Source organism: Ammodytes marinus (genome assembly GCF_949987685.1).
Source record: "Ammodytes marinus genome assembly, chromosome: 9".
NCBI classification, from domain to species: Eukaryota; Metazoa; Chordata; class Actinopteri; order Uranoscopiformes; family Ammodytidae; genus Ammodytes; species Ammodytes marinus.
Window position 1 is genome coordinate 10,326,493 of NC_137213.1, and position 26,644 is coordinate 10,353,136.

The 26,644-nt window shown below is 40.2% G+C and overlaps 2 protein-coding genes across 2 annotated transcripts in view; both read left to right on the plus strand.

Annotated features, from left to right (window-relative positions):
- colec12 (collectin sub-family member 12) overlaps positions 1–15,253 on the plus strand; it is a 28,055-nt gene extending 12,802 nt beyond the window's left edge. Inside the window, exons 3-10 of the mRNA XM_080033759.1 lie at positions 8,162–8,284; positions 10,810–10,896; positions 11,039–12,082; positions 12,495–13,088; positions 13,224–13,366; positions 13,519–13,628; positions 13,725–13,867; positions 14,309–15,253. Of these exons, the coding sequence (XP_079889885.1) occupies positions 8,162–8,284; positions 10,810–10,896; positions 11,039–12,082; positions 12,495–13,088; positions 13,224–13,366; positions 13,519–13,628; positions 13,725–13,867; positions 14,309–14,328 (2,264 nt within the window). The 3' untranslated portion in view covers positions 14,329–15,253. The remainder of the gene's footprint in view (positions 1–8,161; positions 8,285–10,809; positions 10,897–11,038; positions 12,083–12,494; positions 13,089–13,223; positions 13,367–13,518; positions 13,629–13,724; positions 13,868–14,308) is intronic.
- Positions 15,254–16,242: 989 nt separating this feature from the next.
- Positions 16,243–26,478, plus strand: stam (signal transducing adaptor molecule (SH3 domain and ITAM motif) 1). The gene is made up of 14 exons (XM_080033863.1): positions 16,243–16,400; positions 18,105–18,189; positions 18,360–18,435; positions 18,661–18,756; positions 18,894–19,040; positions 19,330–19,420; positions 19,561–19,747; positions 20,062–20,156; positions 21,101–21,189; positions 21,394–21,481; positions 21,630–21,684; positions 21,841–21,994; positions 22,608–22,729; positions 23,556–26,478. Exons 1-14 carry the CDS (start codon positions 16,361–16,363, stop codon positions 23,743–23,745), a joined length of 1,515 nt encoding a protein of 504 aa, XP_079889989.1. The 5' UTR covers positions 16,243–16,360; the 3' UTR covers positions 23,746–26,478.
- Positions 26,479–26,644: the final 166 nt, after the last annotated feature.

The window sequence follows — 26,644 nt, forward strand, 5'->3', positions numbered from 1 at the left end:
ATTTCATACAACCAAATACTGCTTTTCAAAAAATCTTTGTTTGGAAAACATCCCAGTACTTAGCTGTTCCTGGTAAATTAAAGACATACCACTTTTATCTTTTTTTTTGTGAAAGCAGAGTCAATTATTATGCCGGCTGAGAGGGGTTCCCAAACTTTTTCATATGACTGTATACAAGTTAAGTAGATTTAGCATGCACTTTAGCTATAAAAGAGAAGAAAATACATCTGAATCCATCCTCCACTACTTTTGTAAGTTTTGTAGAGACCCTAAGTATGTTTTTGGGGGCCTGTGCAGAGCAAGACTTGAGTGATGATAGCGTGCTGAAGAGGATATTTTCCAAAGACGCGCATCCATATTACACTGTATATCTCAGTATGCTGTTTATGTTATGGACCGTTGCCAAACATTTCAAAGGACGCTGTTCAGCTTTGTCAGCTTTGTGTGTGCATGTCTGAGTATGTGTAATGTCCTCTCATCCTTCTAAAGACATACATCTATATGTTGGCCTGGCTGTAAATCACTGATCTCCTTACTCATCACGAAAAGGATATGGGTACCACTGTGATGGTTTCTTATAAATACATCCAAAATAGCCTATACTGAAGGCATAGTTTAAGTAAAACATAGGCACTTATATTCTTATGATGCTTGGCACGGAGGGGATGATGTATCAAATGTTTGCATGCGTCCTTTGATTTGGCTCCCCTGTAACAAAGTCCAGATGTTCCCGGGGACCGGGGCCCAATTTAAAGTGTCATAAACCTGTTAGCAGCGAGGGAAACAAAACATGGTCCCAGGCATGCTAGGCCAACTCAGCAATTCAAGGACCCTAATGTCTTGGTAATTTGTCTCAGTGGCAACTTCCCCCTGTAGGAGAGTGTTTACTTGTTAACATTCCACTTGGCGACTATTAATACTGGGCTAGCTATAAGGGCCAGAGGCGTCACGCAACCCCAGTGCACCTTGTTAGCTCAGTTACAGTCCAAGTACAATGTCTCAGGAATGAAGCCAGAAGCATTCCTCAGTTCCTCAAGCCCAAACTGCAGTAAGCAAGATACAGTATATCGGTAAACCTTCAGTTCCGACCAAAGCCTTAAACTGTGATGAGGGGTCAAAAGTAGAGTGGAAATCATTTTAAGGAGTCGTGGGCTATAAACTCGATGTCTAGAGGATAAGGAAATGCCTTCAAAACAAAATGTGTATGAATTTGTTGTGTACCATAACATATTTTTTCAAGGGGTGCCTCCATTGGAAATATGAGGCCTAGCCATGACAGTATATTACATGTCTTAGCACCTAAATGACAAATGTATGGAAAATCTTCATTCAAATACATTGCGCTGAGGCAAATTATCTCTTTTGTTTGCCTGATGAATGAAAAATAAGCTATTTTAATCAAACTGCTTTGTCTCTGAAATTGTATTTCATCCTCAACGATCCACTGTGGTGTATATTTGATTTATTTGCATTTTTTTTTAAAACCAGAATGTTTCAGTACCACGCTGATTATGGAAATTACAAACTGCAACTGGAGCCACAATTAGATGTAATTGCAGCTTTGCACATTTGTAGGCAAATAACAAACATTAGTCGTGTAACCACTTAAAAGAGAAATATGTTCCTCTCATTTTGAAAATTTAAAAATGGAGCATTTGGCAGCATTGTAGTCCACCAGACTCCATCCAGGTGTAGTAGAGCCGCATGGCCTGTCTGTTAGACCACTGGTTATTCGGCTTCTGACCATATTTAGCTTTTACATAAGACCAAATTGAATGAAAAAAAAAAATTCCAAAGGTAGCCACCTTGTTACTGTATATAACATATTAACACTCTGCACAAAGGGTCTTCACACAAAAAGGCTGTAGTCTGTACAGGCTTTTTTTGTGATGCCATGGAAGTTTCCACTACCAGCTGGGAGTGAGACGGGGCATGCAGGCAGGTCTAATGGCAGGTACATGGAATAAGGGAATAAGTGTTGAGATTTTTCTTTTTTTTTTTCTTTCGCTGACTCAGAGTGCAAATGAAAAACAGCTGTTTTACAGACACCACACTGGACTGCCCCTACCTTCTCTCTCTCTGACTCTTTCCTTCAGTTTCACAACAGTGAGCTAATTCACAATGATCTGTCATTGTGAATGACAGATCACAAATGTACATAACATCCTTCAAGCAATAGCACCAACATCAATAACTCTGGAGGAGATACTGTAATGTGTCTGGCCAGTCTGAGAGATGTTTGTATCCAAATATATATTATTATTATGAACCTGGCTTAAATATAAACACTATTATAAAGTATACAGTTTTACTATTCTCAATAATATACAATATTATACAGTATAAAGTGTATTGCCTTCTATGGACTTCTATGGAACACCGTGCAGTTAGTTCGCTCGAACGGCACCACCTATCTCCTCTTTGCTGCAAAGGCCCCAAGTCTTGTACCAAACACCCAAATCCAATGACACCAAGCAGTGGCTACAGAGCAGAATGACAGTTGGACTTTGTCTTGAAAAGTTCCAGGACCACAGACAGAGGAAGGAGGAGAAGCGCAAGCTCAAAACAAAGGTGCAATATCAGAAATAGACTGCTGCTCAGAGAGTATACAGGGAGTAGGAGTGCTACACTGGATGAATATAAACAGCATCTTTAGCATTACTTACTACAAAAAACATATTTTTTAAACAATGGTCTTAGAAGTACAAGTTGTTGTAACTCAGGTGCTGGGAAACTCAACTCTTGACCAAGGGAACTTGAATATTGGTCTGGTCCTCACAGTAATGTGACTGAACTGTTCAAACTAGTAACCAAACCAAAGCTTTTACAATTCATGCCAAGGAGAGGTACTGTCTGTACAAAATATCACAATAATCCATCAAATAGACTAGACGCGACATTCCAAAACATTCATTCACCATACATTTCAGCCTCATGGTGGCGTTACAGTAGAGCCACGAACGGCTACTAGTTTCATAACGTCATCCCTAGAGCTATACCGCTATCATGGCTAAAAAGTAGTAAGGGAAAAAATGCTAATGAATTTTAAAAAAAAAATATTTATTTCTGTCCATAAACTCAAGCCATAAATGATAACATAAATACAAACAGGCCCAAACTGTAGACACATGGTTCTCACTTGACAGCAATAATATGTAAGATTCCGTATTCTCCATGCTACCTCTGGTCTTTCTAGGCTTTTCTGGCATGTATCTCCCTCTTGGGGATAATCTGGCTGGATTCCAGCTTGTTGATTGGGACATCCTGGCTGCTGTCCAGCCCCTAAACTCTCCACAGGCTCAATCCTCCCATGTTCTGTACCGGGCTGTTTGACTTGGCAATGTGTTTTCACTCAGCTCATGACATGCATCAGTATGTTTATGTACTGTGGTAGTTTATGCGTCCCAAGCAAGAAGTCGCAACAACTTGGATATGTCACCCTTATGGACTAACGAGTTACTTTACTGGGGGTTGTGTCACAGAACTAAGTTAAGCAGTAGACACAAATACAAAACTATGCTTGTAGTGTGCTTGTATTATCATTATCAGGATGATAGATACTACATTGTGTGTTCGGTCTCCGAAATCTTTTCTATACTTTATGATTACCTTTGCATACCTTTACATCCTCTGTGGGTGTAATTTTGGCGTACCAACTAGTGCTTGGCAGACATTGAATTTAGGACCCCAGTGGTTTTACTTTCTTTCTCGATTCTATTTAACAGAATACTGCAACTACCTTGGAAGCATTTGCGTTTCATTATTACTGTGGGCCACACCACTGACAGAACTGTTGTTTAAGCAAAATATCTCAAAGGGGAACAGAAAACTCTCCAGGGACAAGCAGTGGGAAAATCTTGCGACCCTTGGAGGAGTTATTAGTGGCTCTGCCCAGAATTAATTTCCATGTTAGTTCAGTTGAAAGATTGTTGCTGTGAGTCGAGAACATGACATGTCTGGGTTTCTAATCTGTCCCTGACCGGTTCTACAGCGCAGAGCGTTTACCTTTCATTTAGATTTCAGTCCTCATGGTTTTCTCACAATGGACAAACAGCTTAAACATCAATGTTCAAAGTCAGAGTCCAAAGTTAATTGAGCATGTTCCATTGCTGCCCCCACTCTAATGTACCGTTTGCCTTGCCCATCTACTGCAACCTCTCAATCCTGTCTTTTAAGGGTTCTCCAAAGTTTAAGTGGAATCACTTGAAGACTTGAATTGAGCCGATTTAAAGCAAGTCCCTCTGGCGCCTAAATATATATTTTTATGTAAAAATCCTTTAAACTGACTTTGTTGAGTTAAGTCTGGGGTTACATTTTAAGACTCCTCATTTAATTGCTCCATCGATTAATCGTAGCAATTCCATATCGTGATATGATTTTTATTGTTTCTATTGCACTTTAATGATTTAACGTTTTAAATGCTCTATTTATAGACTGGCTTAATTATTCCCATGATGCTCAGGTTTGACATGATGTGGGGCAGCTGATGGAGTGCCTGTTCCAGCAGTGTAATTAATTGCTTTAGTACCCTAAGGTGCCCATAGTTGTGTTTATTTTGAATAGTGCTAAAGTGTGGTTACAACTATGTTAAAGCTCAGAAACCAGCAACAGCGAGTGTAACAACATGTTGGCATCAATACGGAGTTAATCAACAACATAATAAGCCCGAACAATTAGCCACGATGAGGTTGCTTTGAAGATTCATGCTCTTATGTTTATCACACAATCTTACAGGCTAGTAAACAAAATGGCAAAAGTCTGACTGAAAAGGAGTTTCACTGTGATATGAAAGGCATTGACCCTGAAAGTATGATGCTATTAGACACCATGGTAGAGTTCGTACTCTAAAGAACACAGAAATACCAGCCCTGCTTTGGCATTGACCCAGAACCTGCAGACGATGGGCTGTTTGTTTACATGGTGTGATGTTGTCCTTAAAGCAGCAAGCGGTCCGGACCAATGGGGGAGATCTTAGAGTCAGCGCACACATCAGGACAACAGCGGCCCGCATAGTCCCTGCCGGGCCCCTTTAAGGTGGTCAGACTTTATGTTTGCACAGATGTCTGTGTCCAAAGCGGAGAGGCCAAACCTCTCGTACCTCTGTGGTGGTCTTGGCTCACCCCTCACTGGGAAGCATGGAGCCTCTTGTGGCTACACATTCAGTCGCATCACGGGTGACATAACTTAAAGGGACAAAATGTCTCTACAGCTTGGGAATTTGTGTAGCTGTCTGACCAGGGAAAACAATAGGCCTACCCAGAATGCCACGGGGCATGTTTTGACCAGACCCTGGTTCTTCAGAGGATCACATGACACAAAGGCCTCAGATGCTATTTCTGTCTTCCAGACTTTAATGTTTTTCAAAAAATAAATGTAGCATACTAAACATATTTAAAAGCATAGTAATTAAATAAACATTAGTTATTTAACTCAGGAGCGCATTTTGAATAACAAATTTAGTTTAAATTGCATTTTAATTTGTTTGTGGGGCCATGCTGGACACCTTCACTTGATCCTTCTGGTGGTAGCCTACATGTGTAAACAATATTCCAAAATTGTGTCCACCTTTGTGGAGTACAACCTTTCACCAACCTCTTTGTTAGGATATCTTTGTACTCATCAAAGAGTTCACTGAGATCGTACAATATGGTGATGTTGCTGCACCAAAGATGGAGAGGGCAAAACACACAAGCAGCCAGGTTATTAGACAGCTATACTCAAAATGCCGGATTAGCAAAAAGAAACAAAGACCATTAGATTTTTTTATCTTTTTTATTCTTTTTTTTAAGATATTTTTGGGGGCATTTTTATGCTTTATTTGATGGTGCAGAGAGACAGAGGTGAAATGGGGCAGAGAGGGGAGTGACATGCAGAGAACGACCGCGGGCGGGAATCGAACCCGGGTCTGCTGCTGGGCCCGGCCCGGGGGGTACGCCCTACCAACTGAGCTAAGGGCGCCCCTAAAGACCATTAGATTTTACCTACCCTATTTCCCGTTGCTGTGCAAAGACTCACTGTTGTTCTATGCAATGAGTTATTGTGGCATTTTTGGTATGCTCGCTTTTGGTTTAACCTCCTATTAAAGTGGTTGCTAATCCGGATATAATGTCAGCTTGTTAATGACCTGTGTGATCGTGTGTCTGCTCGTGTTTCATATTGCCCCGTTTTTTTTGCGCATTACAGTATGTCGTCATGAGTGCAATGTTATCTTAACTGATGGAACCTAGAACCTTGGTTAAAATAATACCCAAGTATTCCATGAATTTACTTAAACGCATCTTTGATATTATGACCATAAAAGTGTATTTTTTTAAACAGTTTCTACTCTGGATTTTTATATTATGACCTTTCTGTTTGATAATGTTTTACAGGTTTCCAAAAATTGTTTCTTCCTAAATAATCTGATTGAAACTTTGCTCCCTCCAAAGATCTTTATTGCCTGTTGTGAATACACACCAGCTGCCCTCTCTGCTTGCCACAGGCTTCTTGCTCACTTCTAATGAAGTCAAGTAAACATCCTGCCTATAGTATAATGTATAGCATTGCATCTCTTGGGGTCTGGTGTTTTCAGGACGTAGGGTTGGAATAGTGAACATCTAGTTTCATGAAGGGTTGCAAATTTCCCCCATAGTTTTAGGTTAGATGGCAATGAGGAATGACACAGAAGTGGAATGGTTATGTTTTGTTTGGGTGTCTCTGTCGTATGGCTAACACATGTGCACTGTCTTCTTGCCTATTTTTTTATGACAGCAAATGTTTTCAATTGGTGCTTGGCTGAAGAAAGGCATAGCGTGTCCCACTTTGGACATGCAGTACTAAATGTAGTTATGAAATGAAAAAAAACATCCCACGTGAATTCACTTTTGAATGAAAACCTTCGGAGTATTTATATCGACTCCCTGCTCCAGTTGCACAATATTTGAGTTACTACTGCTACTCATTGTCAGAGCCGGCCCAAGCCTTCATGGGGCCCTAAGCAGAATATGATTAGGGGGCCCCTCTCCAATCGTAGCGCTGCCCAAATGTATTTCCCGTTGTTCAATGTTATCCACACACACAGTGTTCTCTGCTAGTGCATCCAATGTTGAGCTGGGTGAAAATATATGAAAGCCGAGATCCCGACCCTGCTAGATTTTTTTTTAAAGTTTTTAAAGTGAAATGCTTGAATCTGGTGCACTTTGAGAGAAACATTAATTATTTGGAGACACTGGGTCGGATGAATTAGAAGCTATTGAAGAAAGGCACATGGATTTTCCATACACATATTAATTTAAAATAAAATATTATGTAGATGAGCTTGGAGCTCTTTATCTTTCACGGGACATATTTCTCTGTAATATAATGAATGCATTCAATGCAGTGAGAGGAACGAAGCAGAAGATCTCTGTTGTCCAGCTATCTTTTTTTCACAGACAAGGCTGAAATAGGCTATAGACTATACATAGTGCAATAAACTCAATATACACTGTGCATGGATGTGAACGTGACGTGATCAGTTGATTTCGGATTATGTAGGAGGTTTTTAGAGCCAGTGTCTAAGATTGTGAAAAGTGTTGCTGGGGATAGAGAGTATGTCTGGGAAAGGAGCTAAAAACGGTCATAGCGGCCTGGCAAGGCCACAACATTTGATAAGAAACCACAGCTGGCCCGTATCACATTATTATGTTTAAAATAGTTAGTCCGGCAGGAGAGCGGGGCTTTTCCTGCTTCTGCTCTGTGCTGAACGGACTGACTGCAACCTGACGTCCGTAAATCCCCGCATGAACTAAACTGCTAGGCCTGATGTGAGTAACGATTGTTTTGTTCAACGATTAAATAAAGTGACCATTAGACCAACTCCCGTATCCAGAATGTTTATTTCCCCTACAATTACCTCCCAGATAAACTGATTCAATTATTAGGCTATTAATTATCTAGACCAAAACATTGTATCCCTTTTTTGTATGATGACTTACATTTGCATAATATGATGTCAATATCAAACACAAATATAATTTTTTTTTTTTTGGAGGGGGTCCCCCTGGCGGTCGGGGCCCCAAGCAACCGCTTAGTTCGCTTATGCCTCGGGCCGGCTCTGCTCATTGTCTTCTACTGCTAGGACCAAGCAGCTTTATTGCATTCTGTACGTGAGTTGTGACACAACTTCTGCTTTATGTTGCAGGAATTCAGGAGGGTACGGAGTGCACCAAGTGTAAAAATGACTGGGCACTCAGGGCGGCTATTGCACTGCTCTATGTGCTCTGCGCCTTGCTCACCATAGCAGTGGCTGTCCTCGGATACAAAGGTAATTCAAAACATTTAAGTCATGAATGATTGCTTCTTGTACAATATTGTAGTTTTTTATGAATCTGCTCCCTTCGTGTCACAGAATTTAAAGCCGTGGGCACATTACACAAATACAAGTATCCAAGTATGTTCAACATAAAATACGGTATTTCACACAATAAGACAGTAATAAGAGTGAGTTTCAAACCCACATCCTCTAGATTCACTTTCATAATTCCACTTTGTTTCAAATCTAGCCTAACCACTATCCACAATTTCTCAAATTGTGCATGTTTACAGTAAGGCATCAATAAAGTGTTATAAATCAAATTGTGACCCAGGCCTACTTCCAGGTCTACTGCTCCCAGTGTTGAATCTCTGTCTGGCTCTGTCTCTTCATGTGATTTGATGAAAGTCAATGTAAGTCGTAGCACTGGCAACCGAATGTCAAACTTAATCTAACCAAGTCGGAGAGTTCAGCCAAAGATTCACCATTAAAAGAGGCTCCCTTGATAGAATCAATTGTTTGCTCTCCACTGAATTGATACCTTTCAGATGTTAGCCATAGTGTGAGATTATAAACACATTTGTTGTGCAACATTGTCCTCACTGTTAATTACAAACAGAAAGCAACACCAGGCGCCATGAATATAAAAATACACTTTGTGTGTTGTCCAATCTAACTTTCGATGCCCCAAAGCTGTCAAAATATCCTTGAGCAAATGAGAGTTCCACCTGCTCCAGGGGCGCCCTAACCTGATGAACCATGTTCCTCAACCAGTGGGGAATGTTGTGGTTAACTTGTGCACATGGTGTGCACAAGTTAAGATTTCTGTCTGAATCCAGCCTTGTAAATTGCTGTCAGGATAGTTTTGTTTCCAGCACTGGATCCGTGTCAGCGTGGGTGAAGGACCATGTGATTTTGATGGTTTGGCTCTAATGTTTACCAGATGACCATACAGAGACTACCATGGCTTAACAACCCAGAGGAGATTTTATGGCTGGAGAGCAATTTGTTGTTTGTTCATGAACCACAGGTTGACTCACAAATGGCTGCAAGTGTCCAAAACAGTTAGAAAGACGCCAGTGAAGACTTGGTTGTGTGTTGTGTTTTTCACTTATTGACCCTTTAAACAGCATTGAGTGTATTTTTCCAGCAAACACAAATGCAGTTTTCTGCACTAACCCAGATGTTTTGTCCCAAGTTAAAAGCATTGTATTTTTTTACCTGCTGTGTCACTATTTGTCTGCTCCCGCAGCATTGATCAGATTTAATCTTCTGAGCCTAGTGTTGGGTATCTAAATTAAGTATGGCTCATAGGCTTGATTCCAAATAGGCAGTTATTAATCCTTGCTTATTTTAGCAACTTCATATAACGTGTAATGATTTTCCAGTAAAGGACTATGGGGGCATGGCAAAGATTAACAAAGGGAAACATGACGGTATGTTAGACATCCAGGGAGTAAAGTTAGTGTGGCAAGTACTTTTGCTTCATATTACTAGTGATGTTGCAAAGCAGTCTTTTTCTAATCTTGGATGACTGTAATGAGCAACAAAGAAAGCATACAAAGTATTTCAAAGTCCTCTACTAAGAAGATAAAGAAATTAGCATTTTAGAGGCAAAAGAGTCCAAGGTTGTGTATTCCCAGCAGTTGACCCACAGGTCTTTGAAACTGGGCCTGTGTATTTTTGTTTGTCCCAAGTTCATGTTATTGTTCCTTGTTTTGTCACTTGTGGAATGAAAACAGTGAACGCTTAGGATGTTTTCCAGTGCAGTTTTAAGGCGCCCGCATACTGACAGAATAACAAACCGTGAAGGAGAGGAGATGGACTCTTGTTACAGATGTGAGGAGGAGAGAGAAAGCAGAACCAAAGCTGGAATGTAACACTGTGGTATTCCTGATGTGTTTGACATTGTTTACAGTGGTGAAATGGAATTTATGAATGTACTCTGAAAATGTAGAACCGTAATGATCGCACAGTTGCCCAGTTACAAAAAAACGTAGGAAACTCTTCACCCTGTTCAAAATCCAGCTTGTTTGACTTTCCGGTTGTTCACTGGAGTGGAAAGAATTCAGCAGCGCCCTCTGCTGTTGACCATCAGTTTGACATGCCAAGGTTAAACAATGTTTATCTGCAAGTGTTAAAAGAAGTTTCAGATTCTTTACAGAAGCAAAAGTTGCAATACCATTTACCATGTACTCAATTAAAGTAGAAATTGTGTCTTTAAAAGCTTGTATGCATTATTCAAGTTCTGATGCCGATACAGTATTTGCCTTTGAAATTTAGGGAAAATTGGTAATACACAAACACTCATCAATCTGTCAGTTCTGTATTTCATTTATTGCCAAAATAAAGTCTTGTTCACAGGAAATGTACTGTGCTAGTATCTTACTATCTGTGATTGTTCCTCTTACCAAACAGTAAGAGAAAATAGTGCATCGGCATCATTATTTTTTCTGTTTGACATTAATTGTTGCTTTTTAAGTGTATATACTCTATGTATTTCTGCACTTTAGACCTTCTCTATCTTCTTTTGTCAGTGGTGCAGAGAATGGACGATGTCACAGAGGGTATGCAGAATTACGGGGGCAAGATCAGTGCTGTAGAGATGGACTTGAAGAAACTAGGTAAGTGTCTTTAACGCAAGATTAGATGTATCAACTATGGATAGTTTTAACCTGCAATAGCTGTGAAAGAACTGTTGAATGTTGTGAACGAAGAGGATATTTCTCTATTAACATAGATATTTTTTGTGCGTCGCCTTTTCAGATGATCAAGCAGGAGAGAAGTCAGGTAATGCCACCGGCAAAATCAAGACTTTTAAGTCAGACCTGGAGGCTTTACAGAACCAGCTGAATGACATTGCCGCCAGGGCAACTAGAAACAAGGACAGGCTGGATGAGCTTCGCATTACAGGCGATGACATGCAGAACAGCCATGGTTCCCTGGAGAGTTTTTTGAACGGCAACGCTGCCTCAGTGCGTGGGATCAACCAGACACTGGCCTCGTACAGTATCATGATTGACAACCTCCAGACGGACACTGCCTTGCTCCAGTCAGAGATACAGGTCCGGGTCAAAGAGCAGGGCCAGACCCAGATTAGAGTCAGCGCCCTCAACATCACCCAGTCCCAGCAGCGCAATCTGCTCAGCACACTGCAGAAGACGGTGGAGGACGCAGGCCAGGCGGTGCAGAAACTGAAGAACGACTATCAGGGTCTGCAGCAGACGGCCAGGCAGACACGCTCCGACACAGAGTGGTTGAAGGAAAAGGTCCAGAACCTTCAGGTGTTGGTGGCCAACAACTCAGCACTGGCGCAGTCCAATGGAGAGGCGCTGGACGACTTGGGGGCTCAGCTCAGCTCGCTAGCCAGCCAGATCCAGAACGCCTCAACGCTCACCGAGGGGCACGACCAAAGCCTGCGCGAGATGATGGACCACCAGAGGGACCACGATAACTCCACCTCGTCCAGGTTCGATGACGTGGAGGCTCGGTTGGACAGACACGAGAACGAAATGGACCGCGTGACCGGTAACATGAGCTTTGCCACGCAGATCCTAGGTTCCATCAGCTCCGACCTGACCGGCCTGAGGTCCTGCGCCGAGACGGTGATGCGACACACGGACCTGTTGGTGGGGCTGAACGCCAGTGTAACGGAGGCCAAGGAAGATGGCAAAGAGCTCCGTGCCCAGCAAGATGAACTGACAGCCAGGCTGGACGCAGAGGTCAACAACCTCTCTGGGGTGATGGAGGAGATGAAGGTGGTGGACAGCAAGCACAACCAGCTCATCACCAACTTCACCATCCTGCAGGGTAAGAACAGAAGATGCTGTATTGGTCGAACCCCAATTGTCCAAATAAAAGTGAAAGTTACACACAGATTCAAAGGTGAAGTTAACAATTCTGGAGAATGCTTGCTATCAATATCACTTTTCTTCAAAATCACATGTAAATATGTCCCTGCCACCCGCTTCCTGTCAGTACTGTGATTTTGACAGCAAGCTTCTACAGAATCGCTGATTCCACATTGATTATTATCTATTATATATTTGACTATTATTAGGTATTACTTAGTCTGTAAATGGTTATAACATTAAGCCATCTCTTTAATTTCCCTCAATGAAAATGATTTACACCTGTTTTTAAAAACTCTAACTGTAAAGATCTTAAAAGTATCAGTGCATTCATACATATAATCCACTCATCTGCTGTTATGATGTTTCAGGTCCACCAGGTCCGAGGGGTCCTAGGGGTGACAAGGGTCCCCAGGGCGCAGTGGGCCAGGCTGGACAGAAGGGTGATAAAGGAGATAAAGGGCTGATCGGGCCGACGGGACCTAAAGGAGAGAAAGGTGCTGCTGGACCAGCGGGCGCAGCAGGTCCAAAGGGCTCGGCCGGGGCTCGGGGTCTCCCTGGAGCTAAAGGGTCCAGGGGGTCTGGTGCTCGGCCTGGTAACCCCGGTGATAAGGGCGACCCTGGGGCTCCGGGGCTTCCTGGTAGAGACGGACAGTCAGGGACGGCAGGCCTACAGGGGCCACAGGGGCCCAGGGGGGCAGCAGGACCTGCAGGGCTGGAGGGGCCTCGAGGGCCTGTCGGACCCATCGGCCCGGCCGGTCCTCCAGGGTTACCAGGGATACCTGCACCTGGACCTCCTCCTGTCCCAAAGCCTCTTCAGCCCACTCGGCCCACTCAGCCCGCTAAGGTCCCTGAACCCCCCAAACTCCCCAAACCATCCCAACAACCTCCAAAACCAGCAGAAGATCCAGAAGGCTCCGTGGCCAAGCAGGTCCAGCCCCCTGTCGCCACTAATTCAACACCAGGTGAGTTAATTGATTTCAAATGGGGAGAAAAGGGATGCTCTTAGTCTTCTTTTTTTTCTTTTTTTTACTTCTGAAAGAAAAGTACGACATGAATTTACTTGTATATTGTTATATTCTTTACATGATTCTATCCAGGTTGCCCTCCTGAGTTCATACGGTTTGGAAACAGCTGTTACTACCTCTCCTCTGGTTCTCAGCGTCTCAACTATGATGAGTCCAACCAGTTTTGTACTAATATGACAACTCATATGCTCATTATTAACGACAATGAGGAACAAGTAAGTGAAAATCCTAGATAGTTACTTTAAAAGCATTCACTGATGGAAAAAAAATATACAAACTATTTTATGAAATGACTTAAAATCCCAAAATGAGTGCTGTGTTGTGGACTAATTTTGTTGTCAAATATCTTTTGCTCTTCTATTCGTAGGAATTTGTGAGAATTGCAATTGCAGGAAAAGGCTATTTCTGGCTGGGCCTTAATGACAAGGAGACGGAAAATGTGTGGAAATGGATGGATGGAACCATACCTGTTTTTACGTGAGACAACCCGCCAAATTGGTTTTACAACACATGTGAAATACCAGGGTGTGGCTGTTGATCTTTGATACATATTGTTAATGTTGTTGATTTCAGGAAGTGGAAGCCTGGCCAGCCTGATAACTGGACCCATGGCCATGAAGCGGGCGAGGACTGTGCTGGCCTTATCCATAATGCCAACTGGAATGATTTCTACTGCACTGACCGCATCGGTTTCATCTGTGAACGTGCCGCTGACTGTCAGTATCTTCTATTCAAATATTTTAGACCTTTTGAATTTGCACAAGACACAAGATGCTATACTTATAAACCATTTACAGACTTATAACTATCATGAAACTAGCTGGGTACTGTAGTTTTTAGCAAATGTTACTAAAACAGTATACAATTGTGTATTTATTAGGCACTTGGCCTATACTTTATACTGTGAGCTAAAGCACTTTCTGTGTTCTAGTGTACATTTTTTGACCATCAAATCGTCCTCATCATGGTCCATTTTGTTGGCATGCCTGCATCATACTAAGGTGTAACATGTTTACATGTGTGTAGTTTCTTTATCATTATAATAAGGTTGCAGATTACCATATGAAGTTATGTTAAGACTGTTACTATAACTGTCACTAATGCCGTTTATTATAGTTGTTACCTTATATGTTTTATCTTCCTTCTTCTCTTCACAGTGGAAGAACCAGATTCATAGCATCCATCTAAGACAGTGTGAGCTGTTGCTGCTGGGAGATATGTGAGGAGGCTGAGGTTGAAGATGCCAGGATATTGAAGGAGCTCTTGATGACTAGAAGACTCTGATTAAAAGCCGGCTCAGATGAGCATCACTGAGACTCTGACTGATCTTTGCAAAACAGTGTGCTGAAGGAGACAGAGCAAGACCCAGCCCGCTATTGGATTGATTTAGTACTTGTACTGGAGGAAACGTGAGAATGCAGGCTTTTAGTTAGGTCATACCGTGTCATTATTTTGTGCAGCCATTGTTGTAAAGATGCATCTGTAAATAATATTTCACCAAAGATACATTGTTGGTTTGGATTGAATCTCGTAACGTTGTATTTTCTTGACTGCCTTTTCAATCTTTACACAATCTATATCAGATGTTGATGTTGTGAATAAAGTGGAACTAGTTTTATACTGTCAAATACTTCACAGATTCAGAACTGTGATTTAAAATAAGCTCCCCGGAAGATGTTGAGCACCAACTGATCACCAGCAGCGCATTGGTGCAAATTCAGATAATAAATAGAATTAAAGATAATGAAAATTTAACTTTTCTACAAACTGAAATATTTTTTTTAAAATAGATGCTCAGTGCGAGCATTGCTGCTGTTTTATGAAGGACAGAAATCTCAAGGACTTAGGAAGTATGACTTTTTACATTGTGAGGGAATCATTAACTATCTACATTTTCTTTTTACAATGTAACCATCCTACGATGATTTTTTCATTATGAGAAATACAATATGTGAAATATGTTTCATGTTGATGATTTTCATATTCAGTTGTTATTGTTATATGATTTACCTTTTCCAATTCAAGGACTGAGTAGCAATTTGTAATCTAGCTCATGGCCGATTATGCCTTAATTAAATTTACAAAGTTCCTATGGATCACAATAAATTGGAAAATAAACTGTGTGTGGAGTCAATGTTTTTTATTGTCCTTTGAAATAATATTATGAAAGCATGTGTCATTTATTTGTTGTCAAACTAAACTTTAATTTAATTTGCAGCTTTTAATTTTATCTATCTCAATACTGATCAGACACCCAAACATCAGATTTAAGAGCTTAAACAGAAGGTTGAATCAAAATAAGTCTAAAAATAAACTTTGGGTCTGCCCTACGATAATCTTTTTACCATTTTAGCTTTTTAATCTTTCAGACATGGCGGATTACAGTCGGCAATGGTGCCTCAGGTACTTAACTATATGCTGTGTGTTTTAATCATTCCTTCTTCTTAAGGGCACAGTTATGACCTATTGTATAACAGTCAATCTGCCACTCTCAAAGTTAAAGTCTAAGACAAATTTACTGTAGGAAAATGGTATGTAGCCATTTAGGAGTTATGGTGTAATGAAAAGCTTGATTCCTCTATTAATAGTTAAGATACAGACACATGTGCATCTATATAATTCATTGATATAGTAAAGTTGTAGTAAAACAGATGTAAATACAAGATACATTATATATATATATATATATATATATATATATACACACACACACACATACATGTGTGTGGCCTCCCTAGGCCATGTCTTTTTTAGGTTAAAAACTCCAGGTGTAGCCTATAAACCCTACCGGATCCAGACCGAGCTGGACCGGACCAGACCGGACAGTTGTGTGGTCAACGCGATGAGACATCGTCACATGATTACCATCACCTGACGATGACATATTATTTCTTTACGTGTAATGTGTCGCTAATAGTTTATGTTGTCTGGTGTGTGTACATTGAAGGCAGCCGCGTGAACAGCTGAGAAGCTGCGCATGTTGAATCATAATAATATGACAACAGTTTTATTTTTACACGCGACTGACGGATTCGATTACCCAGAATGCCCCGCTTGTTGCCGTCTGGCAAAGGAGTGACTGTGTAGAAAAGAGAAAAATCAGAAATTGACAGCAGTGAAGTTTGGCATTAATATGCGTTTTTATTGCGTGACATAAAGGAAAGAGGGAAAGAATACAACAGGGGGAAGGTTAAATCTGTGCTCCAGCGATGCCTCTCTTTACGACCAACCCGTTTGACCAAGATGTTGGTGAGTAATCACAACTGTAAGCTAGCAATAATAGCATTTATCACTCAGCTTTGTTTGTGTTTATAGTCTGAATGCTATACCCCAGAGCTATATTAGTAATGTTACATGTCTTGTTTAGAGTACTTACGTCAGTCATGCTATATAATCTGACGAGATGTAGTTTATGTTAGATATTTGTAAATGTCTTTGTTTGTTGTGATTCGCTCAGTTAGCCACAGAGCACAGCTAGCATCTACCATTATCTTTAATTGTGGCGTTAACAAACGTCCATGGAGCTCGCCATTTATTGGATTAACGTAATACTTTTCAAGTCATAGGTGCTAAGGGTACAGTTGTTGTATTTTTGGTTGAGGTATTTGTTGAAAGACGTTATCATCAGATTACTGAAGTAGCTTGTTAGCCGTCTGCCTCACCATTGCCTTACTGTCTCCCATCGTGTGTCCCTATCAATAAGTAATTCACGGTTCTTCTTTCAATTGGGTCATTGTAAAACTGAGTCTGGTTGGTATTTTAAAAGAATGCAGCAGAATTGATGAATATATACCGTAGGTACCTATCCCATCGGATATTGACTTAACCAAAATTATGTTAATGACATATATTTGACTGCGTTTGGTGAAAGAGGATGTGGTTGTGTTTGAAACCATAAAGTGGCAATTATGTTTCCTTTTTCGGTCTCTCTTGTTCTGTATCGAGTGGTTAACCACTTAGTTAGCATGATAGTATAATATAACACTATGACTATGACACTATCTCCATGGCAGTGATGGTGATCATTTACTTGTAAATTGCGGTTAAGGCTATACATAATACATACATAATTCTCTATTTTGCAATTTATTACCGACTAAATGAATCATAATATAATTAAAAAAAAAAGTAAAATATTTGAGAATCTGTTAATGAAGGAATAGACTGGGTGTTAATCAGGTTTGCATTAATATTCTCATGCACCAAGAGATATTAAAGGAATGCCCTACAACAGTATAAAAAGTGTCAAAATTGATTCCTCGACGAATGGTGCTGCCTTCTTGGCCAGGTCATTCTTGAAAAAGAGATTTTAATCTCAATGAATTTTACCTGGTTAAATAAAGGATATTGATTGATTGATTGATTTATATATCGGTGTTACAAATGAAACCGAACTCATTAGTCATATGGTTGTCTAGCTGTATGTGTCAGTCAGTTTTGTAAGAAGTTTTACATTGACCGCTTTTATTAGAGAATGTTTATGGAAACATAAGGTAACTTAGGCATGACAAGTCAAGTACACAGAGGATATGTACAGTATTATATTTACTGCTTGACCTATGTCTGGGCTAGTGTCAGACATTGTAAAATTTGGCAAGAGAAGAAGACTCATGAAGTCATGGTGAGAGCTGCTCCTTGCCATTGCAGGGTTCCTGTCCATAGCTTATGTCACCATCACTGTATGAAAGTCGCTAACTTTTGCTATTAGGGAAATATGCCACTTACTCCTTCAAATCAACTTTAAGCCAAACATCATGAGCTTCATTAGATTACTATTTAATGCAAGACTGTTGTATTGTTTGTTCTGTTATTTTGTCTGTGTCTGATTAACAAAAGATCAGAGGAGATCTCACACACCCACACAGCTTCAGACTCCTTTCTGTCTCTAAGTAGAATATGTCCTTCAATCTTTAACTTTCCTGCTTATGATGGTTGTTGTGCTTCCTCCTGCAGAGAAAGCAACCAGTGAGATGAACACAGCTGAGGACTGGGGCCTCATTCTGGACATATGTGATAAGATAGGGCAGTCCCGCACGGGGTAAGTTAACTGTCTTTGCACTAAAGCTGACACAACCTAAAGGTCACCAAGTGTGCAAGGATAACTTGTAAGATAAATATTGAAACCATAGTGTTCAGAAAACATCTATAGTGACATACTTAGGTCCTTTTCAAGCAGTTTATCTTTACAAACTCCCCATTTTGTTGCAGGCCTAAAGAATGTCTCCGCTCTATAATGAGAAGAGTAAACCACAAGGATCCCCATGTGGCCATGCAGGCACTGACTGTAAGCAGACAACAAACAACCATGTTTTTTGTTAGAAGTGTGATTTTTCGGTTCCTGTAGCCTCACTGTCATCTGCCTTAAAATGAGATATGAGCTAGTGGAGCAACTGACTTTATTCTATCATAGGCCATCTCTAAATATGTGCTACATGTTTGGCACATGTTGCTATGGATTCAATATGGTGTAAACAATTCTGATGAATTGTTTACACCAATGTCCTTGCAGTTCTTAGGTGCTTGTGTCTCAAACTGTGGGAAGATATTCCACTTGGAGGTGTGCTCCAGAGAGTTTGCCAGTGAGGTCAGCAACGTCTTAAACAAGGTATGTGATGATGTCATTTTTAATTTGGGTGTGTTATCTATACAAGTCCCATTATTTGTTTCATTAGTACTTGAAATGAAGCCACTCTACATCCAGCTCCTTGTTCTCATGATGCGCCTCTTTGCGACCGTTCCCAGGGCCACCCCAAAGTGTGTGAGAAGCTGAAAGCCCTGATGGTGGAGTGGGCAGAGGACTTCCGCAACGATCCTCAACTCAGTCTGATCTCGGCTATGATCAAGAATCTACGTGAGCAAGGAGTCACTTTCCCAGCTGTGGGGTCCCAGGTAGGTGTGGAGTATATTGGCGATTTTAAGCTTTAACATTCTCACGGTAAAAGCTACATTTTGAATTGCTATTGAAGATTTCTGTATTCAGGTGGTTAAGACCCATAGTCTTTTGATTCTGGACAATGTTACGCGTCGTACCCCTCCTATGCTTCCCCGGTTAAATGCCTATATCAATTTTGTTGATATAGGCGGAAGTTGATTTGCTTAAATGTTAAAACCCACACTCATCCCATTGATTTTTCTAGTTGCTGATACATCCAAACATGCAAATATGATTTTATCGCAGGCTGCTGATCAAGCAAAAGCAAGTCCTGCTTTAGTGGCAAAGGATCCCTCCACCTCGTCAAACAAAAAGGAAGAAGAAGACTTGGCCAAAGGTAAGGAGGCATTATACTTAATACCATGCACACAAACAACCTAAATCCCTTGTTTGCATCGCAACAATCACCGAAATTACCGGAATAAGATTGTCAAGGGCAAGCAAATCCTTTAACTGATGTGTATCTTTGGTGTGCAGCTATCGAACTGTCACTGAAGGAGCAGCGTCCGCAGACCTCGCTGTCGAGCCTTTACCCGAGCACCAGCCTGCTCAACTCAAACAAGTCAGACGGCAGAAAGGTCCGCGCCATCTATGACTTTGAGGCCGCAGAGGACAACGAGCTCACCTTCAAGTCAGGAGAAATCATCACTATCCTCGACGATAGGTGAACAATCATACACACACACACACACACACACTCGCACACACTATGCAGGTAAATACAGGTATAGAATAATTTCTCAAATAACTGAAAAGATTGAGGTCAGTTAGGCAGTCTGATGACAATTTCTTGTTGAGCATCTCCCCCTATTGAATACTCTTTAGCATAGCACTTAATCTACCAGCTCAACTGAAGGTAAACCTCGAGTATCAATTCATCACATCTTTGGATTCTGTGGCAATTTGGTGAAAAACTGTGTATCACTAAAATAAATATATAAAAATGTTTCTTATTATTTCTTCTTGTTTCTATTTCAGTGACCCCAACTGGTGGAAAGGGGAAACATACCAGGGAATTGGGTTGTTCCCGTCTAACTTCGTCACAGCTGACCTCACTGCAGAGCCGGAGATGAGTGAGTACACACACGCAAAACGCACATTATATCTACTTATGTGACGTCTTGTTCTTTGATAGCCCATTTAGTCCATTAGCAATATTCTATTATTGATCCTAGAGTGGAAAATCCCTCATCACTTGCACATGGCCGGTCAAACGTCACAAAAAAACACAGTACAATCAAGACATTGGTGGTATGCACAGAAAGTGATCAGCGCCTTACCACATGCAGTAAAACATATTTTTTTTAAACACTTCCTGTACTTCTGGGAAGTCATAAGAGAAACGCTCTGATTGCAATGTTAATACTAGGCTCTGTAAACAGGCATGTTGCTAGCTACCGTGAGACTCTTTGTTAGCAGTTTATAGTGTGTATTGACACCAGTTTTGTTTTGTTCAGGAAGCGGATCTTAAGGAGATATCCAATGAGTTTGAGTGAGGAAGTGATTTTGAAAACAAGCGTTCTCCAGAATCGCTGGCTCCACCTTGGAGCAAAATAGATTACTTCATTTTCATTTTTGTGGCCGTGTGATAAGAGTTTTCCCGCACTTCTTGATTACAACCAAGTATCTGTACCAAGTTATGCTTTTCATTGCTTGCTGCTTGTAAAGCTTTGTCGGGTTCTTTTGCATGATGCTTTTGCAAGTGTCATTCCTCTCAGCACTCTTGCTATTTTCCTCCATCAGTGTAAAACACCTCCACTCAGCAACCATTATGACTGTTGTCATAATCTGTTGCTACCTCTTGTTACAGCAGGATGTATACAACTATGAATATATAAAAGTGACACCTGAGAGGGATTTTTTTGAATACCTTTTATCAGATTGTGAGTTTTATTTTGGTAGGATATCCGAACCAATATTTTGTGCGAGTATCAGACGATTACTGTTAACAACCTGACCGCTCCAGATTGCTTCTGTTACATTGTTTTGCTGCTTCCTCATGTGCTGAAATCTACAGTGAAGACGGAGAAGAAGACAGTGCAGTTCAGTGAGGACATCCAGGTGGAGACCATAGAGGCCGAACAGGAGCCTGTGTATTTAGATGAGGTGAGTCTCGCTCTTGAATCAATAAAAATTAAGTTTTGTTACAAAAAAGAATCTTCCGTTTTAAAAATTGTCACCACCTGACAAAACGAGACACAACAAAGTAAAAAAAAAAAGAAGGTGTTTCTTTCTAATTTGGATTGAAAAATGAATCCATCACATTAATCTTGAAAGTGTCATCACAGAAACTTTGATGAAATGTTTCAGGACAAAATGGACCAGTTACTTCAGATGATCCAGAGTGCAGATCCCACAGACAACCAGTCAGACAGCGTTGAATTACTGCAGCTAGAAGGTAACCTGAACTTAGTGTTGCAATATATAAATGTGAGTAAGACAAATGTCCATGTCTGTATAAAGAAGATTATCTGGTACGTTTTTTTTTTGTCATTTATTGTAAACAGTGGGTGGAATAAATAACTATTTGTTGTGGTTTTCATCAGGTGCCTGCAATCAAATGGGACCCCTCATTGACCAAAAGTTGGAGGATATAGACAGGTACATTGTGCTGACGAGACATGTTCAAATCTCAATACAAGTATAGAATTAAAAGATACAAATGGCAGGGTTCAAACAAGTGTGTGATACTGTCTAATTCAAGCTTTCCTTTAATGGTTAAAACTATTCTAACTCTCCTTGTGTCTGTCTTTCCAGTAAGCACTCGGAGCTGTCAGACCTGAACGTGAAGGTGATGGAAGCTCTGTCTCTGTATGCCAAGCTAATGAATGAAGATCCAGTCTACGCCATGTACGCCAAGCTGCAGAGCCAGCAGTACTACATGCAGCAGCCTGCCAACGGTGCACAACAGGTATAGCAGTCACCTTGTCAAATATTTCAACCAGGCTCTGATGCCCATCACAGTAAAAAAAAAAAAAGGTAAAGTATTTTTACAAGCATAAAAGTCAAAACTACAAAATGGAATAAGGCACACTAAGCCTAAAAGGTGCTGTTCACTCAAAAGTAAAACACAACTTTATTTTCTATTAGATATTTTTTTTAGCACCTTTGCAACTGTTCATAAAAGCGTCTTTGAATGATCCAGAGGTACACATTGTTGATATCTCCAAACCTCATAAATCATACCAAAAGTATTTGGATGTAATTAATTCATCAAATGAACCTTAGAAAAGAAGTATAATAAGTTACATTTTGGGAGAAACTGTCCTTTTTATCAAAGAGTTTGAATTTAACATTCTATGAACATAATCTTCAGGAGAAATAAGAGGCTCTATGTTGTAGAGAGACAAATGGATTTTACTCCATATGAGAAAATGTAGCATGCTGTTGTAAGAGAAACACCAGCCTTTTGCTTGGACTTGTACTATGAGGTGTTTGATTTCAATATTATTTGGTTGAACTTTCCGCATACTTACTCAACCATTCACTGTCAGTATATGCTCTTTGCATGTTTGTGATCACAGGTGTACCCTGGTCAGCCTCCATCAGGGTCTTATGCCATGAGTGGGACTGCGGTGCAGGGTTACACTGTTCCCATGGAGCAGCTTCCACCTGGAACCCACATACCCGGTCAGCCTGCTCCAAGGTCAGTTTCACAAGAGTTTTCCCACTGGCATGGTTTTTCTGGTTTACTAGAAAACTAAAAAATGTAGCCATTCTAAAACCACATCATACTGCCAAAATATCACCCCCTCATTTACTTCCTTGCTCGTTTGAAAACTTAACATCCTCTTCTAGGGTGTAATTATCGCTTTTTAACTTTACACATCTTGGTTACTGTACATTTTAAAATAGTGGCTGTGGCATTTAGTTATTCAAAGAGCAGATGGAGCCAGGACTTAACTTGCAGCCTTATAGCTCCTGTTGTGTAAGTATGTGTATTAAGATGCTTGTTTTATGATCTGCTCCAGTTGTTTTACTGTTTATGCAAGTTCAAAGCTTTTTCAATATTAACCATGCTGTCTGCAATACAATCTAAATTTACAGCTGTAGTTTATCTTTACACCAACAAAAATTCTATTTATACATTCACTAGTTAGGAATGCTGTTACGACACTTCTTACAGACGTTCAACATTAGGAGACTCCTAGCAGCTCAAATGGCATAATCTCTTTTATACATTTTAACATTTAAAGTAAGAGGTGAGTTTTACTGCCGATAACCTAACAGCGCTCAAAACTGTTGTTTTCGTGCTTTTAATTTTTTTTAATTTTTTTTATATGTCTTAAATAAATGTATTCAATTCAATTCAAATCTGTGACTGAAAGTACTATTCCTCTCAGTGTTATCTTGCCATTATGTGATGTTGCTGCTAGGGGCTATTAATTGAGACAATATTTGGCTTTTATTAGAGTTTGATTTCCACCTACTATGTGGTGTTGTAATTAATGTGACTTCGCTCTTCTCCGTAGTGACGTTCATATGTACATGGGCCAGCCGCCAGTCTACTCTGCAGCTGCCCCAGCAGACATGCAGTCCTACCAGAACCAGGGCACAACCCACGCTGGCATGACGCCCAACTACAGCGCCCCCTCTGGCCCCAGCATAGCACCTTCTTCAGACCCCTCACAGGCCCCCTACTCAGAAAAGGCCTTGCTATAGGGTCCCCAAAGCTCAATGTTATCCTCACGCACACACATACTCGCACCAGACCTGATCAAATTCTGGTCGTAGATCATTTATTTTATTATACGTTTTATGATTTGTTTTATCGTGGAACACCAGACAGAAGGAAGAAATCAGATAGTGTAGACAAGCCTCGACACTTGTCGCTCTTAAATCTTAATAAATATCCAGTTTACATGTCTCACTCCAGGGTTAGAAGAAATCATGAGGGTTTGATTTTAAGAGCTCACCCCCAATCCGCACCGAAAAAAGACACTGCGTTCTTTTTAGGGCTGTATTTAATTATTAATGTCTCTGTATTTCACGCTTCTTCTGCATGGCTTTACATGATTTAGATGTGAAGACATGAAGGAGCCTTCAGTTGCACTTTGAGCTTCTGTTGCACTTATTTAACTTTCGGTCCACGTTCAGGCCCGATCGCCTCCATATCTCGGTCCGATAGCAATACATTCATTGTCCATTGTCATTTAGCTTCCTATTTATGATTTCATTTTGGTAATGCTCGTATAGGTCTGTCGTTTTCAAATAATTTTCTAGGAGATAACTACATCATTCGTTATAAGTTGAAGTTCTCTTAGTCAAGCTTTAAGTGAATGCATGAGCAGAGAAATATCCTTTTAAAGAACAGCTATTTAAAACAAAGTAAATTTTCCTTTCTTAGTCATGTATTATTGTGTATATATTTTTGGATGTTTGGCTGAGTAGGTACATTTTTGGTTACATTAGAAATTATTAATTTGAAATGAATTGAACTGATCTTTTACTGGATTTTATCTATAACAAATATCTGATTCTATAATTCTAAAAATATCCTAGGAAATTATTCAGAAATGACAGACCTGTTAAATGAAGCATACGATTGCTTTGGAAAAAAAGATTGATGTGTTTAATACACACGGGCATTCCATCACACTGCACCTCAACATGCACACTGGAGCTACACACACACACGACACTCAAACACACTGCAGGCAGATGTACAGCAGTGGCCAGTCGCACACAAACACAGCTGCACCAGTTGGTACACACATCCTCAGCTGATAAACTACCTTCACTCACACACTAACACTATAGTTTTGCCACAGCCTTTTCACCCACAACTACAGTGCTAATCATTTCATACAAAAGGGGGGCATCGACTAAATTTAACCCTCTGTTTTGTATTATCAGAAAAAGGACTTTTAGCCAGTGCTGAAAACGTTAGGCTATTTCATTCTGTATATGTTGTCAAGTTTTAGAAGTACTGAAAACTGAAGCCACTTTGTTTTTGTTTGTTTTTTTTTGTCAGAGGGGAAAAGAAACCAGAGGAATTCAAGCATGCACATGACTCTTGTATATACTGTTCATGAACTAGTAGTGAAGCCACACGATGACCTCATTGGTGGAGCTGTATGTTAGCACAGCTCCGGAAAGTTTCTTAAAGGGGAACTCTGCAGTTGTGATGTTGAATCAAAAGGTGTGAAAGCCAAAGAGAACAAAGTGAAAGAATGCTCACATGCCAGAAGAATCAAAAACATTTTTTTTTATCATTAATAACCCCTTAGTACAGACTGCAGAGTTTCCCTTTTATGAGAACCAAGGATCAGGAGCTGTGCTAACAGACTCGTACCACAGACTTGGCTACTAAGGGGCAAACTCTCTGAACCGCCCCCAGTGTCTTTAAAGCATTCTCTTTAGTCAGTGTTTGGAGAAAAAAAATACTATGTTTTTTTCTAGTGCATTTTTAATTTATGTTTTGATTATTGTTATGCTATTTTAAATGGTGATTGAGACGCAGTGCAGGATGTAAGTATTTCAGAGAAAAAGTTGAATATGTGATATTCTGCCTAACTTAGTTGTATATTTAAATCTCCCACATGGGCATTTGTCTCTGTGTTTGATACATGCTTATTGTACTGTAGGGTCTAAAGGTAATGTGAAAAAACGGACTGATCGAACCTCCCCCCTATTTACATTTCCAACATGTCCTATGTCAGAGTTCTCTAACACTAAAACCAATTCTACCTGTAGCAGATTTGAAATGAAGTTCTGGTAAGTACAGTCAGCATTTGTAAACACCTTTCCCCCAAAGGTCTCCCTAAGCTATCGGTTATAGTGACACTTCTAAAACTATAATTAGTAAATACTACTACATATTCAGTCTTTGGGAAAGGGTTGTTTACACACACTGACTGGATTGCAGGAAGCTAATGAAACGCGAAACATATTTATATGTTGTATAATATTAAATGAAAATACATGAAGGAATTATGAATACGTTGAACAAGATTTTGCAGGTCAAATTGGTGTGTTATTCTGACTGTCAATTTCAGTCATTCATACTATGTTTCAAATGTACTCATAGCCAACACCTTGCCACTTTAAATATAAAACAAAAACTGATTCAAACCAATCTGATTCTAAAACGAAAGATCCTCTTTTTTTCTGCCTTCAACTAAATACTAAGGAAGGCAGAAAATATCAAATATATAAAGTCTGGCAGCTATTCTGGCACAAAAAGCCAGGTAAATCACCACACATCATCCAAAATGTAACGTCTTGTTGCACCCCAGTGTTCGACTGCATCCCCAATGTAACTATTTACACAGGATTCAGAGATGCTGCCTGTTTTTAGGCTTTAATCATTATTGTAAAGGATCTGTCTAAACGTGTACCCTGCTGTTTGTATGTATTATTTTAACCATTACTTATTAATTGGTATTCACAATAAAAAACCAGGCCAAATGTACAGAATAATAAAAATGACTTTGTTCTCTTATTTTTAGAACACTTTGTAGAGCACTTGTACACTTTGCTGAGAAAATGTAACCTTCAAAGAGTTTCACAGATGAGAGGAGATATAAAGGCCCTTTTTTTCAATCACTCCTTTATGAGC